This window comes from Paramormyrops kingsleyae, chromosome 1 (assembly GCF_048594095.1).
Source record: "Paramormyrops kingsleyae isolate MSU_618 chromosome 1, PKINGS_0.4, whole genome shotgun sequence".
In the NCBI taxonomy this organism is placed as follows: Eukaryota; Metazoa; Chordata; class Actinopteri; order Osteoglossiformes; family Mormyridae; genus Paramormyrops; species Paramormyrops kingsleyae.
Window position 1 is genome coordinate 28,004,559 of NC_132797.1, and position 24,082 is coordinate 28,028,640.

The following is a 24,082-nucleotide window of genomic DNA, read 5'->3' on the forward strand; positions in this document are numbered from 1 at the left end:
TAGGGACATGATTAAACTGATGTAAGTCTAAAAAATGTAATATGAAACATTGCATTAATTCAATAATAGCTTTATATGAATTTTATTTATCGTAAAATAAATAACACATCTTCATTCATATTAGGCGTAGGCCTATAAGAAAAAACACCAGCGCAGTTAGTGATTCCTGCTCTCGAGTTAGATTGGTGTTTAATTCGAGGGCACGAATTACTGACTCAGCAACACGAAATAATAACTGGAGTGCACGAATTAGTATCTCGAGAGCACGAATTAGTACGAGATAATATTTTGTTGTACCATGACACCTAAGGAGCTCCGCAGTGGTAATTCGTGCGCTCGAATTACTAACTGGAGCGAACGAATTAGTAACTGGAGACCACGAACTACTATTTCCGACTGGATTATTTTCAAATTTGTGTTTTCCTGACGTTTTCTTTTCCGTTTTGATTTGCTGAAGTGTTAGTACATTTCATCATAGCTGTTGGCATATTTTTTCAATATCGTCTCATGTTCAACAATTAAAGATCTTCATCGACGAATAATTTTCGTCATAGTTTTCGTCAGCGAAATTTACACTGTGACCGACATTTTGTAAACCGCAGATAATTATTACATATGCTGTCAACGATAATGCATACCCCTGAATGAGTTGACTTGCAACCGTAAACATTCTCTGTTCCAATGAATAGGAAGTTGCTGTTGTGCCTTGGGGAATGTGCGAAACCTGTGACTTAATTAGTATCCATGCAAAACAACGTAAAGCTGTAGGCGATTATAGTCTGTCTGGATATAGCAATAAACGCGCTAATAAATATATGGTAATTAGTTTGAATTCTGACAGAAATGAAGCATAGCGTACTGCCAAGGGGTTCAGCCCATAACCAGGGTGCTCCCAGTCGGCCAAGAGCCTCGCCTTTCGTTTTAATCCTTTACAGTTTAGCACAGCTTCATCAGCAGGGAGGAGGCTCTACACACTGGTTACACGTGGTACAAGTATCTCAACAACTACTACTTAGGTCTATCCAACATTTATTTTTTTGTCCTCGTGAGAAAGACTGAGAAATATATACACTAAAATATGCTGTACATTTGTGCAGTTAGGCTATTAGTTGCAGGTAGGCGGCTGCCGTTTTTACCATAGGATAACTTGGCTTTCCCATTCTAATAAACAGGTATTATGAAACATAAATCAGGAGGGTGTGTTGTACGCAAATTAAAAGGAGTTTCCACAGAGCATGAATCAGGGCAACAGAATCTGAAGGGCAACACCATTAGCATCCCACCCTTAGCTGTAGGATTAGCTCCTGAATTCATTATCTTGATAGAAATAGATGAGTGGTTATTCATTAATTTGCTTGTACCCATTTGTTCTATGGAGGCTTGCAGAGTTAATCCTGTAAGCGAGACAGGGAATAATTGCAGGGTACACACCGTTCGTGCAGTTTGCTGCGATATATGTGGTGGATGGGGGGGACCAAAGAACTCTAAAGAAACCCAACAATGACATGGGGAGAATATGCAGACTCCACACAAATAGAGCCGGCCCATTTACAAATGTTATGTTTTCTTTCACTGTAAATGCAACGTTCTAATCCTCATGACTGAGGACCAGCCCTACCTTTACAGAGGCCCTAGGCAAAGCTTTATTTGGGAGGCCCCTGTACCAAAAAACTGATGGTTATTATACTTTCTCCACAATGCAGGTAGTTCAGGGGCCCTAAGTAACTCCATAGAGTGGAGGCAGTGGTGGCTTGATGGTTAGGGACGTGCACTTGTAATTGAAAGGTTGCAGGTTCAAATCCCCAACCAGCAAGGCACCACTGAGGTACCCTGAGCAAAGTACTGCTCCCCGGGTGCTGAATTAGCTGCCCCCTGCTATGTCACGAAAGCTCACATGTTGGTCAAATGCAGAGGACACATTACATTTGTGTGTTGACACTGATCACTAAATTCTAATAGAGATAGAGCCAGCCCTGCAGTAAGTAATCAGACATATCATACCAAATTTGGAATCATCATATGTTATATTACTGCTCTGTAACCAAAATTACAGAGAGATCTGTTTTGCTGTTGGAACGTTTGCAGGTGGCACAGTGGTTAGCATGGTTGCCTCACACCTCTGGGATTGGGGTTTGAGCCTCGCCCATGGCTCCATGTTTGTGGGGTTTGCATGTGCTCTTTGTGTCATTGTGGAGTTTCCAGTAGGTACTCAGGTTTCCCCCCACAAGCCAAAAACATGAGGTTAAGTGGAGTTGCCAAATTGCCCACAGTTTTGATGGGTTGGCACCCCATTCTGGGATGTTCCCTGCCTTGTGCTTGTAGGCTCTGGATGCCCCCCATCCCCCCCCCCCCCCCCAACCATAAATAGGATAAGTGGTGACAGAAAGTGGATAGATGGAAATTGCCCATAGGTGTGAATGGTGTGTGTGAGTGTGCCCTGTGGTGGGTTGATTCCCCACCTTTCAGACAATCGATGTATGGAAATTGAATTTCTAACTTTGTTGCGCTCTACTGAATTTGATGTTAGAAGATGAATAGATGGATGTAACATTGTAAGAACATGGAGGTAATGAACTGAACGATCTGATCGTGCTTGGATCCCTGTGTAGGGCAGCACTGAGAACCAAAGCTCGAACTTAATCCACATTTATCCTCGGTGTCGTCATTAGACTTGGCTCCCCCTGTGTATTATTTGTTTAGCTCCAGTCCAGCATATTTGACACATACATGTTATCATTCATAAGCGAATAAATATCTAGTGGAGTGTAGTCTGGCTGGCTGGCCCTGGCCACTGCGGCTGTTCGCAGCTCAGCGGCCCTACAGATATCGAGCCGCCATGTATGCAGGTGTGATCAGGGTGTGTTAGACATTTGGTTGTTTGGTAATAGTGCACCCTTAGTTAATGCAAAAGCCAAATACAAAGTTGATTTGAATACAAGGTGCATTACAAAAGAAAATATCATGGGTAGGTGTTTTCAGGATTTTTATGAGGTTAAGTGAAAGCTTTTAAGTGCATAAACAAGCAGAAATGCAGACAGAGCGAGCCAGTGTGTGCATTGAACTGCCAAAAACAATTCTGACTGACTTTTCCAGTTTTGCTACTTTGAAGAAGCCTGGCACTATTTATCGATTGTTTTGCACGCATCTGCCGCGCTGAGAGTTGGAGGGGGCAGCCTTTTTCTCTCCGTGCTGGGTGTGCCAGCCAACACCCTACTGCAGTATTTCACTCCTAAACCGCACCCTGAGCCAGGGGCCTGGGAAGTACCCCTCCGCTCACCCTCATGAGGGTGACATTTCTCCAGTTTCACTGTCTTTAAAATTAGGGAGCAGTTCTTGTCAAAGCATATTCATACTGCTAGATATTTTTATCAAAACAATTTGGAACCAGAATTGTTGATTTATTGCCAAGTACTTTTATGTAAGAGGAATTTACTTTGGGGTGTCATGCTAAACAGTCAGCGATCAAGACAGTGAAGTACATACTTCTCAGCACTGCAACTTACATGCTGCCCCATGCATTTGTCTGTGATGTCATACTGACTGCTAGGTTTAAGGGTCTCTTCCTGGACATGGAGTACAAATTGAGGTATCTTATAATATTACCTGTCATTTAGAATTAGGATTAGACTTAGGCTTTAATTAACTTTATTTAACCCGAAGAGGAATTCTAGGGAAATTCTCTTTATTACAGCACTGTGGCCTCCAAGGTTGAGGGTTTGATTCCTGCCCTTTGGTCTGCATGCATGGAGTTTGCATGTTCTCTCCTTGTTTGCACAGATTTCCAAAAGTATCTCCCATCATGTGCCCTGTTCTTCATGGGATAGGCTCTAGATGTTATGTGATTCTGGATATTATCCTTCCAGAGTGCCAGGGTGGTTTATTTCTCCAGCTTTTAAACATTGACGTTGACACTGTACAGGAGTCCATTATTCCCCCATGACTAAGCACCAGTGCCATATCAGCACAAAGATTAGCTTTTTTCCATGTCCATCTTTTGCATGGCAGACTGTGGTGGTTCAGCAAGACTCCATACTCAGAACCTTAATATTCTCCTCTACATATTCTACAACTACACGTGCTGCTTAATTTCTGAAATAGAAATCTGGTGTTTAAATCCAAAACTTCATTAGGCTGCCTTTAATTTAGCTTTTTTCGAAAAATAAATGAATGCAGCGTGGCTCACTTCAATTCATTCTCATTCTGTATTAGCAGAATAACAGAAAATGCATAGACGTTTTCAGTGCCCTAAGCAGATTTTGGCCAACAGCTAATCTGGCCCATCTCACTCCATGTTCATTGCTCTCCTCGAATCATCCTCCAAGTTGTAGCAGCAGAGCACAGGACAAGAGCATTGTATTGTTTATGTAATGTATGATGTAGTCATGGGATCAATGGTGGAGTCATGGTTTTTACACAAAATACCCAGACATGCTATCATATCTTATGTGAATTTATGTTTCTTAATCTAGGCACCAAGAGGAGAGAACTAGTCAGGTAGGAATTACTGCTGGTTTCGTCGCCCATATCTGCAGTGCTCACCAGTTCCCAGGTACCAGGTGAATATTTTTGGGTAGCATCCCTGCCTGTCATCGGTGACTAAGGCTCAGTCACACCCATGGGAGGTAGGTAGGTTACTCCCTATCTTGAGGCAAACGGGTACTGGGAGTTCCCTTTTTTTCCAGGAGAAGCTGAATTTCCTGCTTCCCCCCGAACTGTGTCTGTGGATCATCCAGTTTTGGGTAGTCTCACATAAACCATTTGGCACCTGTGCCCTGATACATCTCTCCCAGCCACGTCCTGCTCTGACATGATTTGGAAGCATAGCTCACCAAACCCTCAGGGCTGGCGTGTGCAGACAGGGATCTCTGCCGAAGACGGGCCAGTCCGTCTGACAGCTTGAAGTACAGTGCATAATTATTATTTTTTTCCAGAGCTCTTTTTTAAGTAGTTGCGACAGGCAGCAACCAGAGGATATTCCCAACCTTCCTCAGCAGGAATGAATCATGGGTGGAGGCCTGGTTTCGAACCATGGACTGCTGGGCTTAAATGCACCAGCCACACCAATGAACTATTCGACCAGGAACTTTCAAATACCGTCAAATTCAGGAGCAGCTTAATTTTTGAAAAATAAATGAATGCAGTTTGGTTCACCTTAAATTATTCTCATTCTTTATCGGCATGATAAAAGAAAATGCATAGACTTCTACAGGACCCTCAGCAGATTTTAGACAAAAGTTATTTTTGAAGTACATTTATAAACATTAGTATCTTTGGACACCAACCAATGGCTGTGCAATTGCACTGCTTTTATCACCTCCATGTAACTACAGTTCATTATTGCACAAATGTTTGACATACTTGATATATCATATGGATGTTTCTGTCACGACTGGTAGTTACTTCAACGAGGTGACATCCTTGGGTTCGACAAGCATTGTCACCCATCATGACAAGTAGGGCAGTCATGATGAATGAGCCTAAGCACATCTAAGTCTGCAGAGCTCAGTAGTGATTGCAGATAGTTTCCATTATTTGATGGCCCAGTGTGATGCTGTGTGGATTATTCTGGAAGGAATGTAACCATGTTGGATGGTAGTTATAATTATGCGCGGTGACTAAACCTTGGCTTCAGATGTCGAAATTCTGACTCCTCCCTGTCTGACACAGGACCAAACTATACGTAGAAAAATGTATGCATTTAAATGCTTATTTATGGTATTTGTCCAAGGTGACATGGTGATTTAAAAAAACACGGAAAACACACAAATTTCTCAAAAAGATTGCAAAACAGCATAATACTGCTGGCTTTAACTAGTAACCTTTACTTTAAAGGAACACCTCTTTATCCGTCATACTAACCGCAGCTGTGACCACATACAACCATGGCAAACACTTCATGCTTAATGTGAGATTTAGGAGATTTTTTTGAAAAGTGAAAGCTATTGTAAGTTTTTCGATCTGCCCGGGCAGGTTGTGCCGCAACTGTAAAGAGAATGTTTTACGCCTATGTGTAAATACCTGAGAGTAATACATTTTAATTAAATTTTCCCCCCTGGGATCAATGAAGTCTTATTTCTGAAAGCTTTCATTTGTAATTTATCTTCATGCAAAGTTTGCTTTATTCAAATAATGCATTTTAATATCATAAACCCACAACATCCAAATGTCATGGACTTGTGGCCGAGAAGAAAATATACATGTGAAAGCAGTCTTCTGTGCCCTGCTAGGAAACTTAACTATTCATGCAGCAGTGAAACTTTATATGTGAGAGCAGAGGGTTGCAGTCTAGCAGTCAAGGGGGTGAGGGTTGAGTGGCCCGTGACATGATCATCTCCATTGCTTTGTGGAAACAATAACACACTGAGCACTTTGTATTCTGTTAACTGAGATGATGCAAAAAAACATCATTTATTTCTTTGGAAGTATGTTTCAGGTATATCTGAATAAAATGGTTCAGTTGTGTTTACATTGTTTTGTATTGAAACAGATGGCTTATGGAGAGAAATACATAATTGATCATCTAAAGTGTCATGTGAGCACTGCCTTTTACAGAGACTTGTTTAGTTCGGTGTTTAAGGATTTGTAAATATTCGGGGTATAGGTCTAAATGAAGGCTTTATATGCTAAATTAACCTTAGTCCAAAAGGTTATAGAAATAATTTTAATTTTGATTAACTAAAGCTGCATCTTATCTCAGCATTTATTATTTATTGGCATCAGTGGACCTACAGTAGTTGGACATAAAATTAGATTTAAAAAAATATATACATTTATAAGTGGGAAAACACTGTACTAATGTGTGTAGATGCAAAATACATATAGCTTATATGCACTTGCACTCCTTAGTAAATTATGTGCTTGGAGAAAACAATAATTTCTGAAATTTGTGAAAATAATGAGTGTTACGGGTTTCTTCACGGCTAGCTGACAGGCTCCAGTGTGTTTGCATTTTTCCAACAAACCTGGCAGGTGTTGAAACACTTAACTACATAAAGAACTCATGTGATTAATACTTAATATGATAAACAATAACATGGGACTTAGATGGTTAATGTATGAAAGGAGTGACATGTGTTAACCACAATGATGTAATTAAACATTTAGGCCTATTTATCTGAGTTTTGCCACTTTGACATAAATTCATGTCGATTAATCTCATTTTTATCTGCCGATGATTTATATAGTTCACGTATATGGAATAGAATTGTGCATTATAAAAAAATAAAAGTATGTCTGCCTTTGTCTGTAACTTTACTGTATAGCCTAGCATATGCATGCCATATTCAACTGTCTTTCAACAGTCAACCACTTCTAGTTCAGATAAACGCTTCAGGCACTTTTTTAGTCAGGCATGAGGCCGTCCTGCAAAAATGTAGCAAGCCTATTAAAATGCTGCAGGAATTTAACAGAGTCAGTGTGAGTGATGAGACAGATATAGCAACTGGACCCAGCAGTACAACAGGAATGTATCTATGAAGAGTTTATAATAGTATTTAAAAACCTTCCTTATATGACCTCAATCCAGCTAGAACAACTGATAGATTGATCCAACGGGCAATAATGATATAATAAGACTTTGACTAAAAATCATCCTTAATGTTCTCTTTATCTTGCTGTTTTGTAATCAACTCATGCAGATGTAATAGGCCTGGGGAATATCAATGAAAGCAACCCTGCCATTTGACCGATTACCTTAGAATAATTAAGCTGTATGCTGTGAATTGTAGTCGTTATTTTTATTTAACGGTTGCACATTGTATAATTAGACCTCATGAAGAACATTTTAGTGCTTCTTTTCTGGACATCAAAAAAGTCCAAAATCAAAGACATTTGTTTCTTCCTAATACAACAATACAAGCATGGCAGCTGCGGATCTATAGTAGCCTACCTACCTTGCTATAACTAGGTCTATCAAACCAAGGGTGAAAAGGGCAAAGCCTTATGGGTCCCGTTTTGGTTGTTAGGGTAACTTCAAGTAAGTATTAAAGACTGTTTGAGTTTTTGAAGAGGTGGATAGAGGTGCAATACACTACTTGGCCTACATAATATTTTACAACTATAAGAAATATACGCAGACTACTAGGAATAAAAATACCCAGTATCTTCCCAAAATTACTTTGTCGTATGCATTTATTGTAGTTTAGCGCCACCTGTCTGTCATGAAATAAGCAATTCAAACTCGCACCTCATGAAGTGAATTTATTCACGTACGTGTTATAATTATAATTAGCCGAATGTTGATTCTGATTTAATTTGCTGTGAGATATAAATTTTCGTCCGCGTGGTTCTTTCTCAGTCGCAATACATTCAGTCTTCCATATATGTGATGACTAGGTCATCAAAGAATGTTTTACATAGCCTAATATAATAAAGCACATCGTGTTTGATTTGGATTTCTCTTATCACACCCAAAATAGATCGTATCACGGCATATTCAAAAATCTGGGAACAAATTAATATAAAGAAAATATATCAGGTTATAAATAACAGCCATAAACCATATTAATGTACAGCTAATGAAGAAAAAAAGAAAATAGTCAAGTCAAAGTCAAGGTAAAATTTATTGTCATTCGTACCACACAGTTTGAGAGTGCATGGTAGAACGATATTGCGTTTCTCCTGGCTCAATGTGCAAAACAAACAGAAATACTACAGGCTACATACAATACACACAATACAACACAGAACTACACAGAGAACAGAACTACACGGAGAACTACTATTCAGCACAGAGGTAAATCTCGTGCAGAGTAAATAGTGCTCAAAGTTAAAATTTGCAAGTCAAAATATTGCAGTTAAATATTGCAGTCAAATTATTGCACAGTCAAATATAGCAGTGTCTCACTGTTGCCATATTATAGCAGAGTGTACGTGCAAATTACTAATAGGTAGTAGCAGCAGAGTATAGTAAATATGAAAACATGTTTTAGTGTGTGTTATGGAAATGTTTCATTATATGAATATGTAGTGCATTATCGACAATACAATATGTAGTGCATTGTTCACAATAGAATATGTAGTGCATTGTTCACAATAGAATATGTAGTGCATTGTTCACAATAGAATATGTAGTGCATTTATTAAAGTGAGTTTAGATGTCTCATGGCCTGTGGGAAGAAGCTCTTGCTCAGCTGTGCAGTCTTACATCCCATACTGCGGTAGCGTTTACCGGATAGCTAATTTCTCAAAAATAGTGAAAATAGTGGGTTGTTCAGAAGCTTTTTAAGTATGTTGATATGTGTGCACCTTAAATTTGATATGGACAAGAATAGAATAGAATAGAATAGAATAGAATAGAATAGGTACTTTATTGATCCCCATGGGGAAATTGTCTTTTTGTCTATACTATCTTGCCCCCCATGAAACACACAGACAGACATACAGGTGAGCACAAGCTCAAGAGTAACAGCAGCCAGCTTGCACTGTCCCTGCAACAATTGGGGGGTCAGGGCCTCATTCAGGGACTCAACTGTGGCAACAGGGGGTTCAGGGGCCTAACAAGCTGAGCCACACACTGCCCCCCAAATCAATGGACACAATGATTATTATCATGTTATCATTGGTGGTGTGCGGGTCAGCTGGTCAAGAGACTGCACCTGTAATTGGAAGGTTGCAAGTTCAAATCCCAGGTTTGGCAGGTTGATTTCACCATTGAGCCCATGAGTGAGACCCCCTAACTGCCAACTGCTCTAAGTGCTGTCTGGCCCTGATTTCTCAACAAAAAAGGTATGTCCCTTTGCATTAAAAATCTGCTAAATAAATAATCTATAAAACTATATCACCGACAACAATAATAGTGTTGCTCATTGCACATCATGAATGACCAATAAAAAAGACATGCTTGGAAGAACATGGCCAGCAATAGACTCAATTATCACAAAAATTAACATGTCATCTGGAAAATCAAGACAGATGATAAGACCTCCTGAAAAAATTAAATATTATTACTATTTTGTTGCTCGTTGCACATAATGAATGACCAATCAGTAAAAATGAACCGGTGTAAGAGCGCTATATGCCCGGTAGAGGGAGTCACACGCCAATTTGTATTTCACATATTTAAAGGTAATCAATTTAAGAATTTTAATATTATGAGAGGAAACTTAACAATGGTACTGGACTGTTATCTTAATACTGACAGTTCTTGATCCTTTGTCAAAAACATTTTTTTTTCTGGACAATGAAGAACCGTCCAAAACAATTAAATTAATAGGCCTATTTGATTACTTTTAAAATTCGTTGTTAGGTTCATAAACTACTTAAATTTCTTATTGTCTAATAAGCTCAACTATTTGGTGATGCTAATAAGATTGTGAATAGTTACCGGTTTTAAAACCAAACAGAAAATAAAATAACCAGCCTGTACAGTTGACACAGAATGTAAAAATATATAGAATATCCTACGTAGAAACATTTCAAGACTTCACAAATTGAAAGCAACACATATTACATTCACAAGAAAAATGCGCTTAGCAGGCATTTACAATCAATATTTCTGTCGTTAATTCAGCAAACGTGCCCAATTAAAAAGTCAACATATAAAGGATCTGCTACCCTCTGAATTTCCCTTATTTAACAATAAACTTAAAATTTAAATCGGATCATCTCGGCGTATTCCTTCGTATCGCACAATTAGGGTGAGGAACTGCAGCACAAAGAAGGTCTTTGTTACAGTCAGTAACCGCGACTGCGAATCGGTGGTGCAGTCGGGGAGTGCAGCGCGCCAGCCACACCAGGGGGGTCTTTGTGTCTAAAAGATGCCTCATAATCAGCTCCTTTTCTTCTTTCATTCTCTTTTTCGCAAACGGGTCCAATTGTGCATACCTATAGAGAAATAATAGCGTTTAAAATCGCTATAATTCCAGCTGATGTGTTTAAAGCGTCAACAGGGGATACACTACTGGGAGCCGAATGAGACACGTCGGTTTAATGCTGAACTATGAATATCACACCTACAATAGATCTGCGTTTGTACAGGTGTACTGCCTGTAGTTTGAACGGAAGAGGGTTTGAGGTGACGGACTCCCCTTTGGATTACTAGCGGATCTGTCTGCAGACTCGACTGGCGCTCCCAGCTCCGCGTCGGTGCTTCAACCAGATGGGAAACGCTTGTGGGGTGGACGGACTCTCAAATCGCCCGGTATCCATATATCTCTGTCAATTGCAGGGCTCCTCCGGTTTAATCTTAACGCAAAACTAAGCGACCCTGACTTTCACATATCGGATCAGTAAGTGACTTCCATTTGCGGCTGTCACTGGGACATTTTGGACTGTCTGTGCCGGCTTAGTATTTCCGTTATATAAAGTATTTGTCTGCTTCTCCGTACCGAGGGACTGAGGTGCAGTGGCGCCAACAAAAGACCGGATCGGTAAAGCCGCTTTATTAAACCACGATGGCTGTTGCCAGATTAGAAACTGGGGACCACCGTCAACCAGAAAACGGTTTCGTGGCCCCCGAACCGAGTCCGCCGAAACTGCTCCCGCAGATCGACGGCTCCGTCCTGCCTTTCCTCGGAGGGTTTGGGAAGTATCAAAGGGAGCTGATCGTGTTAACGTGGATCCCGGCTTTATTCATCGGCTTCAGTCAGTTTTCCGATTATTTTCTCCTGGCCCAGCCGAACAGCACGTGTGTGCACGGCGAGGCAAACTGGACCGCCGGTCCGCTTTCAGTGACCGGCGACGCGAACGGCAGCATGCCTGGCCGATATGTGTACAGCGACGGCACCGGGAACGACACCCAGTGCATGTGCGCTGGCTGGAAGCTGGAGTCGCAAACAGGACTAGTGCAAAACGTAGTCACCAAGGTGAGATTCGATTCATTATTTTATTTTATTAACATGTCCCTGGCAGTGTACAAAGAGCCATCATATTTGTTCATCAAGACCGCAACGTTTTTGCTGCATGCATTCGACTGGACAATGCGTTTACACGAGAATACGTTTATGCAACGTATTCTCATGATTTGTAGTTTACATTCACATTATTACATTCGTCTTGCTTTTATCTAGCTATAGCCTTGTCAACAACAGAATCATATTGCTTCGGTTTATCGGGGGTGGGTATGGGGTCCGCAGAGATGTCATCCAGTTAATGCCAAACGAAAATACTGAAAGGGGAAATATTCAGACCCCTACCCGATCCTTAGTTCCTGGTTACTTTGTGATCGCAAATTCGTGGCAGGGGGTTCCCAGCTTTGGTCGCTTTTCTTTTAGGGCTCCCTGATTCCAAAAGGGTTGGAAACCAGTGCCGTGGATAACGTTGTCATTCATTGACACGCCTTCGTTCAATACACTGAAATACATGTAAATGATCGTGGGTCAGGAATCTATTGGTGGAAAAGTGGAGAGATGCTATTGTTTCCACTGACTTTACTCAAATCGGTGTGGGGGCGGTGGAAGGAGGGGAAGGGAGGGGGATGTCTAGCAGTTTGTATCGATACTTTTACAGCTCTTACGAAATGTGGGACAAAGGTCAGGGAGTGCACTCCGTTTCTCCATACACCCCGAGTCTTTAAACTGATTCCCCCGGCGAATGTTTTACCCTTCAACGCACAGAAATATCAGACAAAAGATAATCGTGCAGTTTTTAAAACATGTCGGTGCCACGAAAGATTGTTTTCTTCATTAATACGAAGGTGCTTTTGAGATTTAATAGGATCCCACTGCATATTAAATGAACCTGTCAACTGCAAATACATTTAGAATTGATGGGTTAATGACGTGTGGTATTGCTTCAGTTGAAGTGATTAGTAATGACTTAATGAAGCCCGATAACTGACACATCTGCCCCAAGCATCAACAAGCTCTTGGTAAAAATGCTGCAGTCTATCACCAAGCTGTACCTTTCATCACTGTCTAAAATAGTCAGTTTGCCTGTATTTGGTATAATTTCATAGTTTTTTTTTTTTAACCTGAAAGTCTCCTGGTTCTTTCTAACATTAGAATCTAAGGCTTCCAAAACACAACTGACCCTCTTTTTTGTTTTTAGCATTTAATAACCTAAATACACAGATTTTTTTTTTCTTTTCATTTATCTACCCCTGCCAAATATAAAAACATACAGATTTTTGTTTGTCTCAATACTGGTGGATCTGTTTAAAACACACAGGCACTTGAAAATACTGAGGACCCCTAGGTATGATATACTGAGGGTGAGCTACAAAGTCATCTTTGCGTACACTATATTGCCAAAAGTATTGGGACACCCCTCCAAATAATTGAATTCAAGTGTTCCAATCCCTTCCATAGCCACAGGTGTATGAAATCAAGCACCTAGGCATGCAGACTGCTTCTACAAACGTTTGCGAAAGAATGGATCGCTCTCAGGAGCTCAGTGAATTCAAGTGTGGTACCATGATAGGATGCCTCCTGTGCAATAAGTCCATTCGTGAAATTTCCTCGCTACTAAATATTCCACGGTCAACTGTTAATGGTGTTATAACAAAGTGGAAGCAATTGGGAACAACAGCAACTCAGCCACAAAGTGGTAGGCCACGTAAAATCACAGAGCGGGGACAACGCATGCTGAGGCGCACAGTGTGCAGAAGTCGCCAACTGTCTGCAGAGTCAATGGCTACAGACCTCCAAACTTCATGTGGCCTTCAGATTAGCTCAAGAACGGTGCGCAGAGAACTTCATGGAATGGGTTTCCATGGCCGAGCAGCTGCATCCAAGCCTTACATCACAAAGTGCAATGCAAAGCGTCGGATGCAGTGGTGTAAAACACGCCGCCACTGGACTCTAGAGCAGTGGAGTGTTCTCTCGAGTGACGCTTCTCTATCTGGCAATCCTATGGACGAGTCTGGGTTTGGCACTTGCCTGACTGCATTGTGCCAAGTGTAAAGTTTGGTGGAGGGGGGATTATGGTGTGGGGTTGTTTATCAGGGTTTGGGCTTCCCTTAAACGCATTCCTAAACCTTGTGGACAGCCTTCCCAGAAGAATTTTAAGCTGTTATAGCTGCAAAGGGTGGGCCAACTCCATATTAAAGCCTATCTATTAAGAACAGAATGTCATTAAAGTTCATGAGTGTGTAAAGGCAGGTGTCTCTATACTTTTGGCAATATAGTGTATGTATAAAGTGGATTTGGTTTGTTAAACCAGATGTTGTGTAGGTGCTAGTTTCTGCAAACTCCTAATCATTCTCACCTGTCAACTAGAGTTGGGCGATATGGCCTAAAAATAAAATCTCCAATTTTTTTCACAATAAATCCGATTTTCGATTTGAATCGATTTTCCCCTCCCCTACTCAAAATCAATCTACAGATGACAAATAAATGGTTCAAAACAAGTCTTAATTTTTTTTTTTTACTTTAGAGTTAAAGTGCAATTTCACAAGCCAAAAAAGATGCTTGTAAGTGAGATGGCAGACCACGCCATTGTAAACACTTTTAGAAACTTGTAAAAACTTTTAGCATGTTAATGAATCCCGGCTTTTCCACAGTATGAATGGGCACCATGTCTTTTACAATATACATCGCGACAGCGTTTGTTATCGCCTTCCACCTTGCCCCATTCTAATCATATGGCACACAGTTCGAAAACGTGTCAGGGACGGTTGCTTGCTTAACTTTGGATCTTGTGCTGGTGCTGCGGGTTTTTTAATTTCGCTGGAATTTAGGTGCTGGAATAAATTGGTTGTGCTGGTTCCTTTGGTTGCAACAGTTTTTAAACAGACTTTGCAACGAGGACTTGTTTGGTCTGTGTTCGACGGCGCAGACCCGAACCACTGCCAAGTTGTTTGTGAATCCGCTACAGTGTTTGGGTGCGCCGCGCTAATTTACCCATGAACAACGGTGCGTCGCATTAGTTCCGCATTTGGTGCTCGCGTGTAAAATAAGTAATAAAATCGATTTTCATAAAAACACATCGTCCTGAACTGTAAATTCGAATTAATCGATAAAATCGATTTATCGCCCACCTCTACTGTCAACACTGGTCATATACCACTATAACTGTAGTAAACACTAAAAGAAACTGTTTTCGGATGTCTTTTTGTGTTAAGTTAATTTATAAGCATTTTAGCTGGTGCAATATGAAATATTTGACCCATGTCCTTTTTAAGTTACTGGAAACCATTTTATTTAATAGTATACTTGGAATTTATGATGTGATGAATCCTCAGTTACACACTAATCCTAAATATACTGCAGATGCAGCTTTCAAAATACTTCTCCCCCAGTGCGCTTAACAGTAATCCTAGAGTTTAGGTCGCATATTCCTGGAGTTTAGGCAGTACAGAACTTCAGTACAATTGCTAGTGACTTTGAGGCCCCTGAAATTTCCGGAATCTACCTGTTTTTTCCCCCTCAAAAATTTTGACTATCAGACAAAGCTAAATGTTGTAATTTTGTTTAAGAAAAAGAGAGAGATCATCAGAGGACGAAGGCATCCTGTGGGCCACAATGGTGGGCTCCAATGGATCTGGATTCTGGAGATAGGTGTGTGACATTGATGTGTTTGTCTAGACAGGTCAAAGTGGAAGGGCAGCAGCTGGTCTGACGATTCTGGGTGGCTTTTGAGTTGTTTCACTGACTGTTGAGCATGTCCAAGCTGATCATTGAAGACACTCCAACACCCTTTCTTCCCTTGAAGATATGAGACCTTCTCAGGTGGATTGAACGTTCTGTCAAGGCTCTGTGAAACCCAACCAATGGAAGCCGCCATTCCAGTGAAGCATTAGCCCAACATCATGTTGCGGGAGACCCCTCTTTCAAATGACCAAAGCCTCTTGGTGCTCACTGTGGTTTGAGAACTGCAGGCCACCTTAATTATACTACTGATAAATGAGTTCCATAATGAGCTCTCTCATTTAGGACCGCTGGCTGCGATCATTTGGAATTCCTTGGGGCTGGTAGCAGGTTACAGACCCTGATTGGCTATAATATTATGTAAATCTCATTTAACCAGTAAATGAAAGATGGTACCAATATCAACTTCTTCTAAACAGCTTTAAGAATTCTTCATTCGTCATCTACTTGGCCCTGAGCATCTGCAGATTTTCTGTGCATATCAGAAAACAAACATCTCATCTATTATTTGTGCCAATGTGGCTTTCTTGCTGATAATTATTTAATTGAACTGCTGCAGTTTCAAAATCTTGTAAACACTAAACTAATACTTAGCAGGAACCATGCATGCATTTAGTGGGTTACATACAGCTTGAGAGCCTGTTGGAGATCTTTTGAGATATGTAATAAGTCTAAGATAGACTTATTTATTATTGTCTGATCCAGCTTTTAAAAGATAAGTAATAATGTTCTATATTAGTTCTTCCCAAAACATTTCTAGTTTATCATTGTTGTCTTTGTTTGCAAACATCTCAGCAGCTACCTTTCGCTTGGATATTCACCCTATCCGGTTTACCCGGAATGCTTTGGCTATGGGTCATTTGGGGACACAGCTTGCGGGTTTTTGGAAACTAAACCCCCTACTCTGAAACTCAAGGCTGCCCATTTTACCTTCCTGTATTCTCCTGTATTATTGATGTGTTCCCCTAAGCAGCTTGGAGGTAAAGTATTGTAGAAAACCTGCCACTGTTAGGAATCGTTACTGCTGGTGTTTACCTGGCTGGTGTTACTGGGCTGGTGTTACCTGGCGTGAGGATTGACTGGTTTTGCGCACACACACACCTATTGACTGGTTGGACCCAGATTCATCGAATCCGACCACTGTGGCCCACAGGATGCCTTCATCCTCAGATGATCTTTCCCCTTTTCTTAAATGAAATTACATTTGACTGGTTATGCCGACAAGGCGTAGTTCGAGTAAATTTCACCCAGAATTCTCATAATTTACTTTGACTAATGGATATTTCGCTAAGCTATATTAATTCTTTTCTTGAAATCTACATTCACTTCCTTGTACCCATTCTTCTTGGGAAGGACTCCAGGGATGGATGCATGGACTGAGAGACAAAGATCTCTTATTGTTTTCAGTTCTGATTTGTGGCTCTCACCAGACATTTTGAGCTCGCTCCCAGTCCCTTATTTTTGGTTACTTGAGCTTGGCCTGGTGCAGTCGGCGACAGTTGGTTAGCATCAGCAGACAGCTGTCAGCATTTGGGCAGAAAACAATTATGGGAATTCTGTAGCCGTATTGTTGAGTCTCAACTCTCTCCAAGTACAACTGTGGTCACCACCTGTTCAGTGCTGTCACTGACCCAGGATTATGTTGGCTTTGATTGATGTAAGCAGGAACTGGGATCCCAAATCTCACCCTCCACTCAGTCTGAAAATGTCCTGTGACATGTATGACTTTAGTTTTCATGAAAGACTTTGATCTTGCAAGGTGATGCATAATAATTTGTTATTATAGTTATTAGCATATTTAGCATTTATTTACTCTAACACTCAAACAGCTACAATCTCAGGAAGTCAAACCATACAAGGGCAGTGTTTTCTGGTGTTTGAGTCTTATCAAGTGTTCTGTTTCCATTATGGTTTCTTCCCCCTGCTCCAAAAACCCCATCCCTCCTCTTGGCCCCGTTCCCCCTCCGCAGCCCATCGCCAAGCACGTCCGCTGGGCCGCCACGCGCTGCGACAGCTGGGCTCCTCGCGGGGGTCTGTGGAGCTGGCGGGACTATGGTCGCGGCTGATGGTTGGCACCAGTTCACGTGTGACTAGCATTTTGCTTTGTTTGAAACCGAGGATCTGGCCCAGGTTCTGCTGTCGAGGGTGTTTTTAGATCCCGTCACTCAGGGCGGATGGTGTGACTGATAACCGTAACAAAAACTTGTTAAAGATAAGCTACAAGGAAGCTAACATGTTACTGGTCCTTTTCACTTACAATGCATACAGCTGGAAGGCTATGGCATAATAATTCCATCAGAGAGTTTTATTAAATTTGCGGTTTTGAAAAACAAGACAAATAAGCTCTAAGTATTTAGTTTCCCCGGTAACATCCTGTGGTGGGACAGTATAGCGTTTCCCTGCTTCTCATGTCACGTATCCCCAGAGTCCATGTTTAATTGACTTCAGAGCGTTTGCTGTGGATTTGGCTGTCATTCAGATGGTTCTCCAAGGCTCACCAGTCACGCCAAAGCACTGATTAAATACCACAGGGTGTTCTGTGTGAGAACCGGCCCCGTCCTTCGGAAAATATTTGTAAATGATGGGTGTGGAGGTGCGTCAGGACTCGGACTATCGGGACACCATGAGTGTAAACTGCGAAGAATGCAGATGATATAATCGGTATCAGCTGCCAAAGCCAGCGGACTAATAATGTTGTTTTTTTTAAATGATGTAATATGGGGACAGGAGTGCATGCGTGTATGTGTATATGCACATCCCCCACCCCTCTCCCCTTTCTCAAAAACATGTCCTTCTCTGTGTTTAGAAGGTTGATAGTGTGTGTGTGTGTGTGTATGTGTGTGTGTGTAGTCGCATGAAGCTAATTCCCTCTTTGTCCCTGCCTCCACAGTGGAATTTGGTGTGCAGTTCTGCGCAGAACGTCCACATAGCAAAATTCTCCCTGCTGGTTGGGTCCATTTTCGGATATTTGGTGATGGGCGTTCTGGCAGACTGGTAAGCATTTTCTTCCTTTTGCCCATGTGATTGTACTAATTTTTTCAGTTTTACTGCAGTTGGCTCAAATTCCTGGATGCATACATCTCCAGTCTTGGTGTCTGACCCTAATTATCAATTTTCTGTTCTTTTAAACGTCCTTTGATTACATGTGTGTGAGTTTGTGGTATTGTTGAGTTGACTAAATCATTTTGCAGGCTTCAGAGGCTGCCCTCAGTATATGAGGACTTTCTTACCTGTAAACGCTGCTGTTGAATGATCACTTGTTGTTCACGCTATGATGTATGACATTACTATGACATGTATGTATCGCGTGTATTCCTGCGTTGTGTAGGTTTGGCCGTCAACCAGTGTTGATCATCTCCCTGCTCTTCATGTTGGTCTTTGGGCTGACAGTGGCCTTCTCGGTCAATGTGTCCATGTTCAGCACCCTCCGATTCTTTGAAGGCTTCTGCCTGGCTGGGGTCACCCTCTCCCTCTACGTAATGAGTAAGTAGCCACACATCTTCTGCTTAGCCTACATCTACATGAGGACAGGGGACAAGACAATGGGTCCCAACAATGCCAGCTGATGGCTGACCTTTTTGGACAATGTGGGTAGTTTTCAGTGGTTAAAGTGGTCAAGGTAGAGCTAAGGAAAGTTAAAACATAACTTCAGGATCATGAGATGCCGTTTCCAAGGGAACACCATTGTAAAACTCATTTGAGATGCATTGCAAGGACATCAAAATTCCCCACCCCCATCGGAAGAGATTTTTCTCCTAAGCCATTGGTTTTGTTGGCTGCAGTGCAGGAATACAAGTGTAGACGGCTTGTTGACTGCTGAGGGGAAATCGCACCTGCCTGTTGTTAGGCAAAGTTGTCAAGCTTCCAGTAAAATGTCAAACAGGAAATGGAGGTGAAGTTAAACAGATCCTAGTCGTAACTGATCTCTTTGGCAGGTTTCTAAAGACCCACAGAGGTGCTGAAATGGTCCTGGTCCGTTGTTAATTAGCATTACAGTTTATGAACTATTTGCCTCTTAGGTTTGTGTGGTTTTTATGATGTCTTGATTAGTATCCAGAGGAAGGTCTTTGGCTCCAGAATTTTTAATAACAGAAAAGATGGAAATGGTTATGAATTAGCAGGTTTGTTGAAAGAGGTTTGTTTTTAGCATTTCTTTTGCGTTTCTTCTGGTTCTTCTATGGAGTCCCTCTGGTTAGATTGAAGTGTTTGTATAAATAGACCTTATTGCTGGCAAAAGAGTGTCTCGTTTCTCAGATTATAACACTGGAGCATTCCATGAATTTACAACAAATTGTCCTTCTCTACTTTGAACTGGATGTCCATCACAGAAGTTCATGCATTTGCCCTTTTCTCCCTTGTCCTTCCTACGTTGACCATGTGAGCCTGCAGGTTGCGCTCATCCATTTGGCTGAAGCAGTGTAAGCAGAGGTGTGGTTTAAATGGATGGTGGTTTAAAGTTAGCACACATTCCCACGTTCTAAGGAATCAAGGTGACCTTTTGGACATAGTGTGTTGACGTTGCGTGGCCTTTATGGGATGAATGTTTTGGATTTCTGGCATGAGAAAGTGTATCATTAAAACTAGAGGTGCACCAAACCGATATTCAGAATCAGTATCAGCACTGATCCATACCTATTAGATGGATTGGGTATCGACCATATGTGACCGATCCAAGTCCAATACTTACTTATTTAGTTTTCGTCAATCTGTAAAAAGATAGCTGCTATTTCTTGTTAAATCGATTTGTACAATCAATTGCACAACAACTCTTTCCCATTCTAGATGTGTTTTTGCAGCATTCAAGCTAAACACTGATGCTGCCACTCAGTGGGTGTGAGCGCAGTGACTTCTGCCTCCTGTGATGTCATGCACAAACCCTTTGCAGTAGGAGGAATGGAAGAACATCAGATAAGAGGGTGACAATCTGGAAGTATTTTATGGTTGAAACAACAGCTAGTAGAACAGCGATTTGCAATATTTGTAAAAACCAAGTTTTGAGATGTAGACGTAGCGTTTAGTGAAAAATCCCACTGAACAAAGCACATGCAATTGTGCGAGTAATATGAAAAAAGCAATGGATGATTTGGGAGTGGCTATCTTGGGCTGCTTTGCGCACTCGTTACAGCTTGTGAGACACGAGGGGCTGCTGTCGCAATGAAGTGTAAGTTACGCTGTTGCCAGTGGGAGAAAAATTGTGAGGCATTTTAAGGATTCACCACTTGCGTGTCCTCGTTTGGAAGATATTCAAACTGAACTGCAAATGCCTCAAAAACACTTAAAACAAGATGTAAAAATGAGGTGGAACAGTATGTTATGTGTGCTTCTTGCAGCCTAATTAACAAAGCTTTTTTTGGCATACAGTTTTCTCATTTGTATTTACTAGATAAAAACAAAACATCTCTGGTATCATATATGGTTTTATATTTCTGGTTCTCAAATCGGCTGATGCCCTCCGTTCAGGTTTTGGGATCGTATCGGCACTGACAAGATGGGACTGATGCACCTCTAATTAAAACGTCTGCATCACTTGCTCGCCAACCTGTTTTGTGTGACTCTGTTTCCCTCATTGGCTGGAGGCTTTTGTTGGATTGGCAAATATGCCAACTCCATGAAATAAGGACAAATTGTGCCCATTTCATGCCAGTGATGCTGTGGCGCACTGAAGAATGGATGAAGATGACCACTATCCTTGGTTAGTTGGAATAGCTTGTCCTTCTGATGATGGACACTACCTACCGAGCCAGGAATTCATTGATCTCTACATTCCAAAACATACATCTCCTTACACCTACCACACCTCTGCTGTCCCCATGGACACTGATTGGCCGAAATATTCGTCATCTTACAGTCCAGTCCCACACACCCTGGTTGTTTAATTCAATATATTGTTTAAGCCTTTTTGGGTGCCATGGGATCCTTACCTGAAAGTGGCTGCCAACCGGACGGGGATTAACGGCATCCTGGTCGTTTTAATGTACCCAACGTTAATCCTTCCAAGGGGTCTTTGGAAGCCCACCCGGTGCCAGGAGAGCATGAGCGTCATCCTTCATCTTTGAGGGTTGCCGGGTTGGCACGTTCTCTTTCGGGAGGTGGGTTTCTGTGCCTGGCATGACCGTAAGCCGCACCACGGCTGCCAGCCCTGTGCCCTGAGCCCTGTGACACTTGCCTCGTCCTTCAAACCACATCGTCTGTCCTGTGTAGGACGGGGCATCGGAGAAGAGCCTGTCATGGAGCTGCCCACTGCTGACCAAGCGACGCTATATATCTGCAGATGTAGTACATAAGGCTGTGATTTCACTAGCTTTCTCTGAGTCTGCAGTCTCTGCTTTTATTGTCAGCCACAATGCACCACAAGGGATTCTGGGAAGCAAATACTTGAGATATTTATAGATTGTGGAACTCAGGTGCTTGCTGAATCGTTCGGAAGTTTAAACATATAGCATTATGCTTTTATGTCTAACTTCTGTTCTTTCATATGGGTTGAATTCAGTTCTTTCCTGCACACCAGCTCTGGCCTGTCTGGGATTTAAACGCAACACATCCCTGTCGGGAATTTGGCATATCGGCTCAACTCCACCTGTCAACACTGTGCTGGATTTCAGAGAGCTGGTGATTTCTTGCTGACGGTTTGTCTGCTCTCTAAATTTAAGGTTTGTGGACTGTTAAAGAAACCCTCCTACGGGCACGGTGATTGGCTCTGTGGGTTAGGTCCCTGTGCCTGTGATTGGAAGGTCGCCACTTCTAACCCTGGCCTTGGCAAAATAGTGACACTCTGATTGGGCCCTTGAGCAAGGCCCTTAACACCCCCCCCCCCTGCCAAAATGCTCCAGGGGTGCCAGCTAAATGGCCTGATGTTGTATCTGGACCCGTTGCTTCTCTTTTGACTGTATATGAACAAAGGATAACTGTAAAATCTTAATACTAATTATTATTATATTTATAAATCATGATATTAAAAAGGATGAGTCATGTTAGGCCCTATAAAACTCTCACTGAGAACTCTTGGCACAATAAATCTAAGAGTAGTATAGCACTCACACCCTAGAAATGTGTCACTGAGAGGATCTGCTTAACACGCGTGAATCACTAGTGTAACAGTAGCATATGATTAAGTATAGCACTATTATAGCAATCAGCATGTCGCACAGAATTATGTGGAATATTGAGCATAGCACTAGCATAGCATGCACCGTATTGTTAACATAGCATTGAGCATAGTAGTAAAAGTAGAGGTATCATTAGCTTAGCACTCTTACAGCACTATGATAAAACTGGATCATGTAGCATTTCTTTGCAAAGCCAGATTAGCGTGACTCCGGTGCATCTGCTCGTAGCTGTCCCACAGGATCTAAGCGACAGCCGGCGGAGCTCTAAGAACAGTGACCCTTGACCCTTGCCATGATGCATTGGAGCTGTTTCCAAGGGAACGCTGGGTTCCAGCATGGGCCCTTCCTGAAGAGGAGGACTGCTGTGTTAGGACGGCTGGGGGCTATTTCAGGAAGGTGGACTCCACAGCAAACATTTAGCCATTATGGCTTAAACACATGGATTGGTGATTTAAATACAAACTCCAAGGGTGTGCTGTAGTGAGTCTGAGTGACCGGGGGGGAGTTACCAAACAGAATGTGAAGTTCTTCATTGTTTTAACCAACAGTGCAAATTATAAGCCCAGTCCCTGCGTTAAAGGGTATAAATCGCATCCAGAGTACAAGACCCCCGTGGGTCCCCTTATCTGATTTTGTGCAGTTGAGAAATCCACAGATACGCGGTTCACCGAACACTGGACGCACACGCAGGAATGATGAATGTGGTCTTTTGTGGCTGGGCTGGGTTCCCACGCAAAGCGATCAGTGCACGATGCAGCTTGTTGTCCCGGGGGGGGGGGGGGGGGGGAGGGACCAGGCCCTTGCTCACTCTTGCGCTCTCTCTCTCTCTCTCTCTCTTGCTCTCACTCTCTCTCTTTCTTGTTTGTTCTATCCATCCATCCCTGACAGCCATGCACCGTGACTCACCTACCGCTCTGACTCATGCCGTCCAGGGTACAGGCTTCGCACCCTCTGCTCGCCACCCTAAATCCACACAGCCTCATCCGGCTTGTTTTTCCAAGCTATATTTTCCTTTTACTACTTCTTGGTTCGATTCTGTTTCGCTTAATGTATAAAACATTTATCCAGCATGTCAGTCAACACATCAAAGAGTGTCATGCTCATTGGCTTGCGTATTTGTTACCTTTTATCTGCTCTGGAGTTTGATTCCTGATCCACTGCACAGACATCCCGCCTCTCCCAGAAGTTCCAGAACTTTCCGTGTTGCTAGCGGCTCCACAACGCCCACTCTCCTTCTCCAAAGATTCTTTATAAGCTCTAGGGTCTTTACTCACTCTCGTTCCGAAAAACAAATGTCCGGGATATTGTATATAATTAGCGGGCATCAGGGAGCCTCTGTCAACATGCAGGAGACCCCTGCAACTTCTGGGAGAGGTCGGATGTTTCCTGTGGGGATGTTAACGACCATGAAACATGCGAAAGAGCAGTCATTCCGTGGATGTTTTTCCT

At 42.1% G+C, this 24,082-nt stretch overlaps 1 protein-coding gene across 1 annotated transcript in view; it reads left to right on the forward strand.

Annotated features, from left to right (window-relative positions):
* Positions 1-10,809: 10,809 nt before the first annotated feature.
* LOC111850118 (solute carrier family 22 member 23) overlaps positions 10,810-24,082 on the forward strand; it is a 31,466-nt gene continuing 18,193 nt past the window's right edge. Inside the window, exons 1-3 of the mRNA XM_023823680.2 lie at positions 10,810-11,804; positions 18,418-18,521; positions 18,856-19,010. Of these exons, the coding sequence (XP_023679448.1) occupies positions 11,394-11,804; positions 18,418-18,521; positions 18,856-19,010 (670 nt within the window). The 5' untranslated portion in view covers positions 10,810-11,393. The remainder of the gene's footprint in view (positions 11,805-18,417; positions 18,522-18,855; positions 19,011-24,082) is intronic.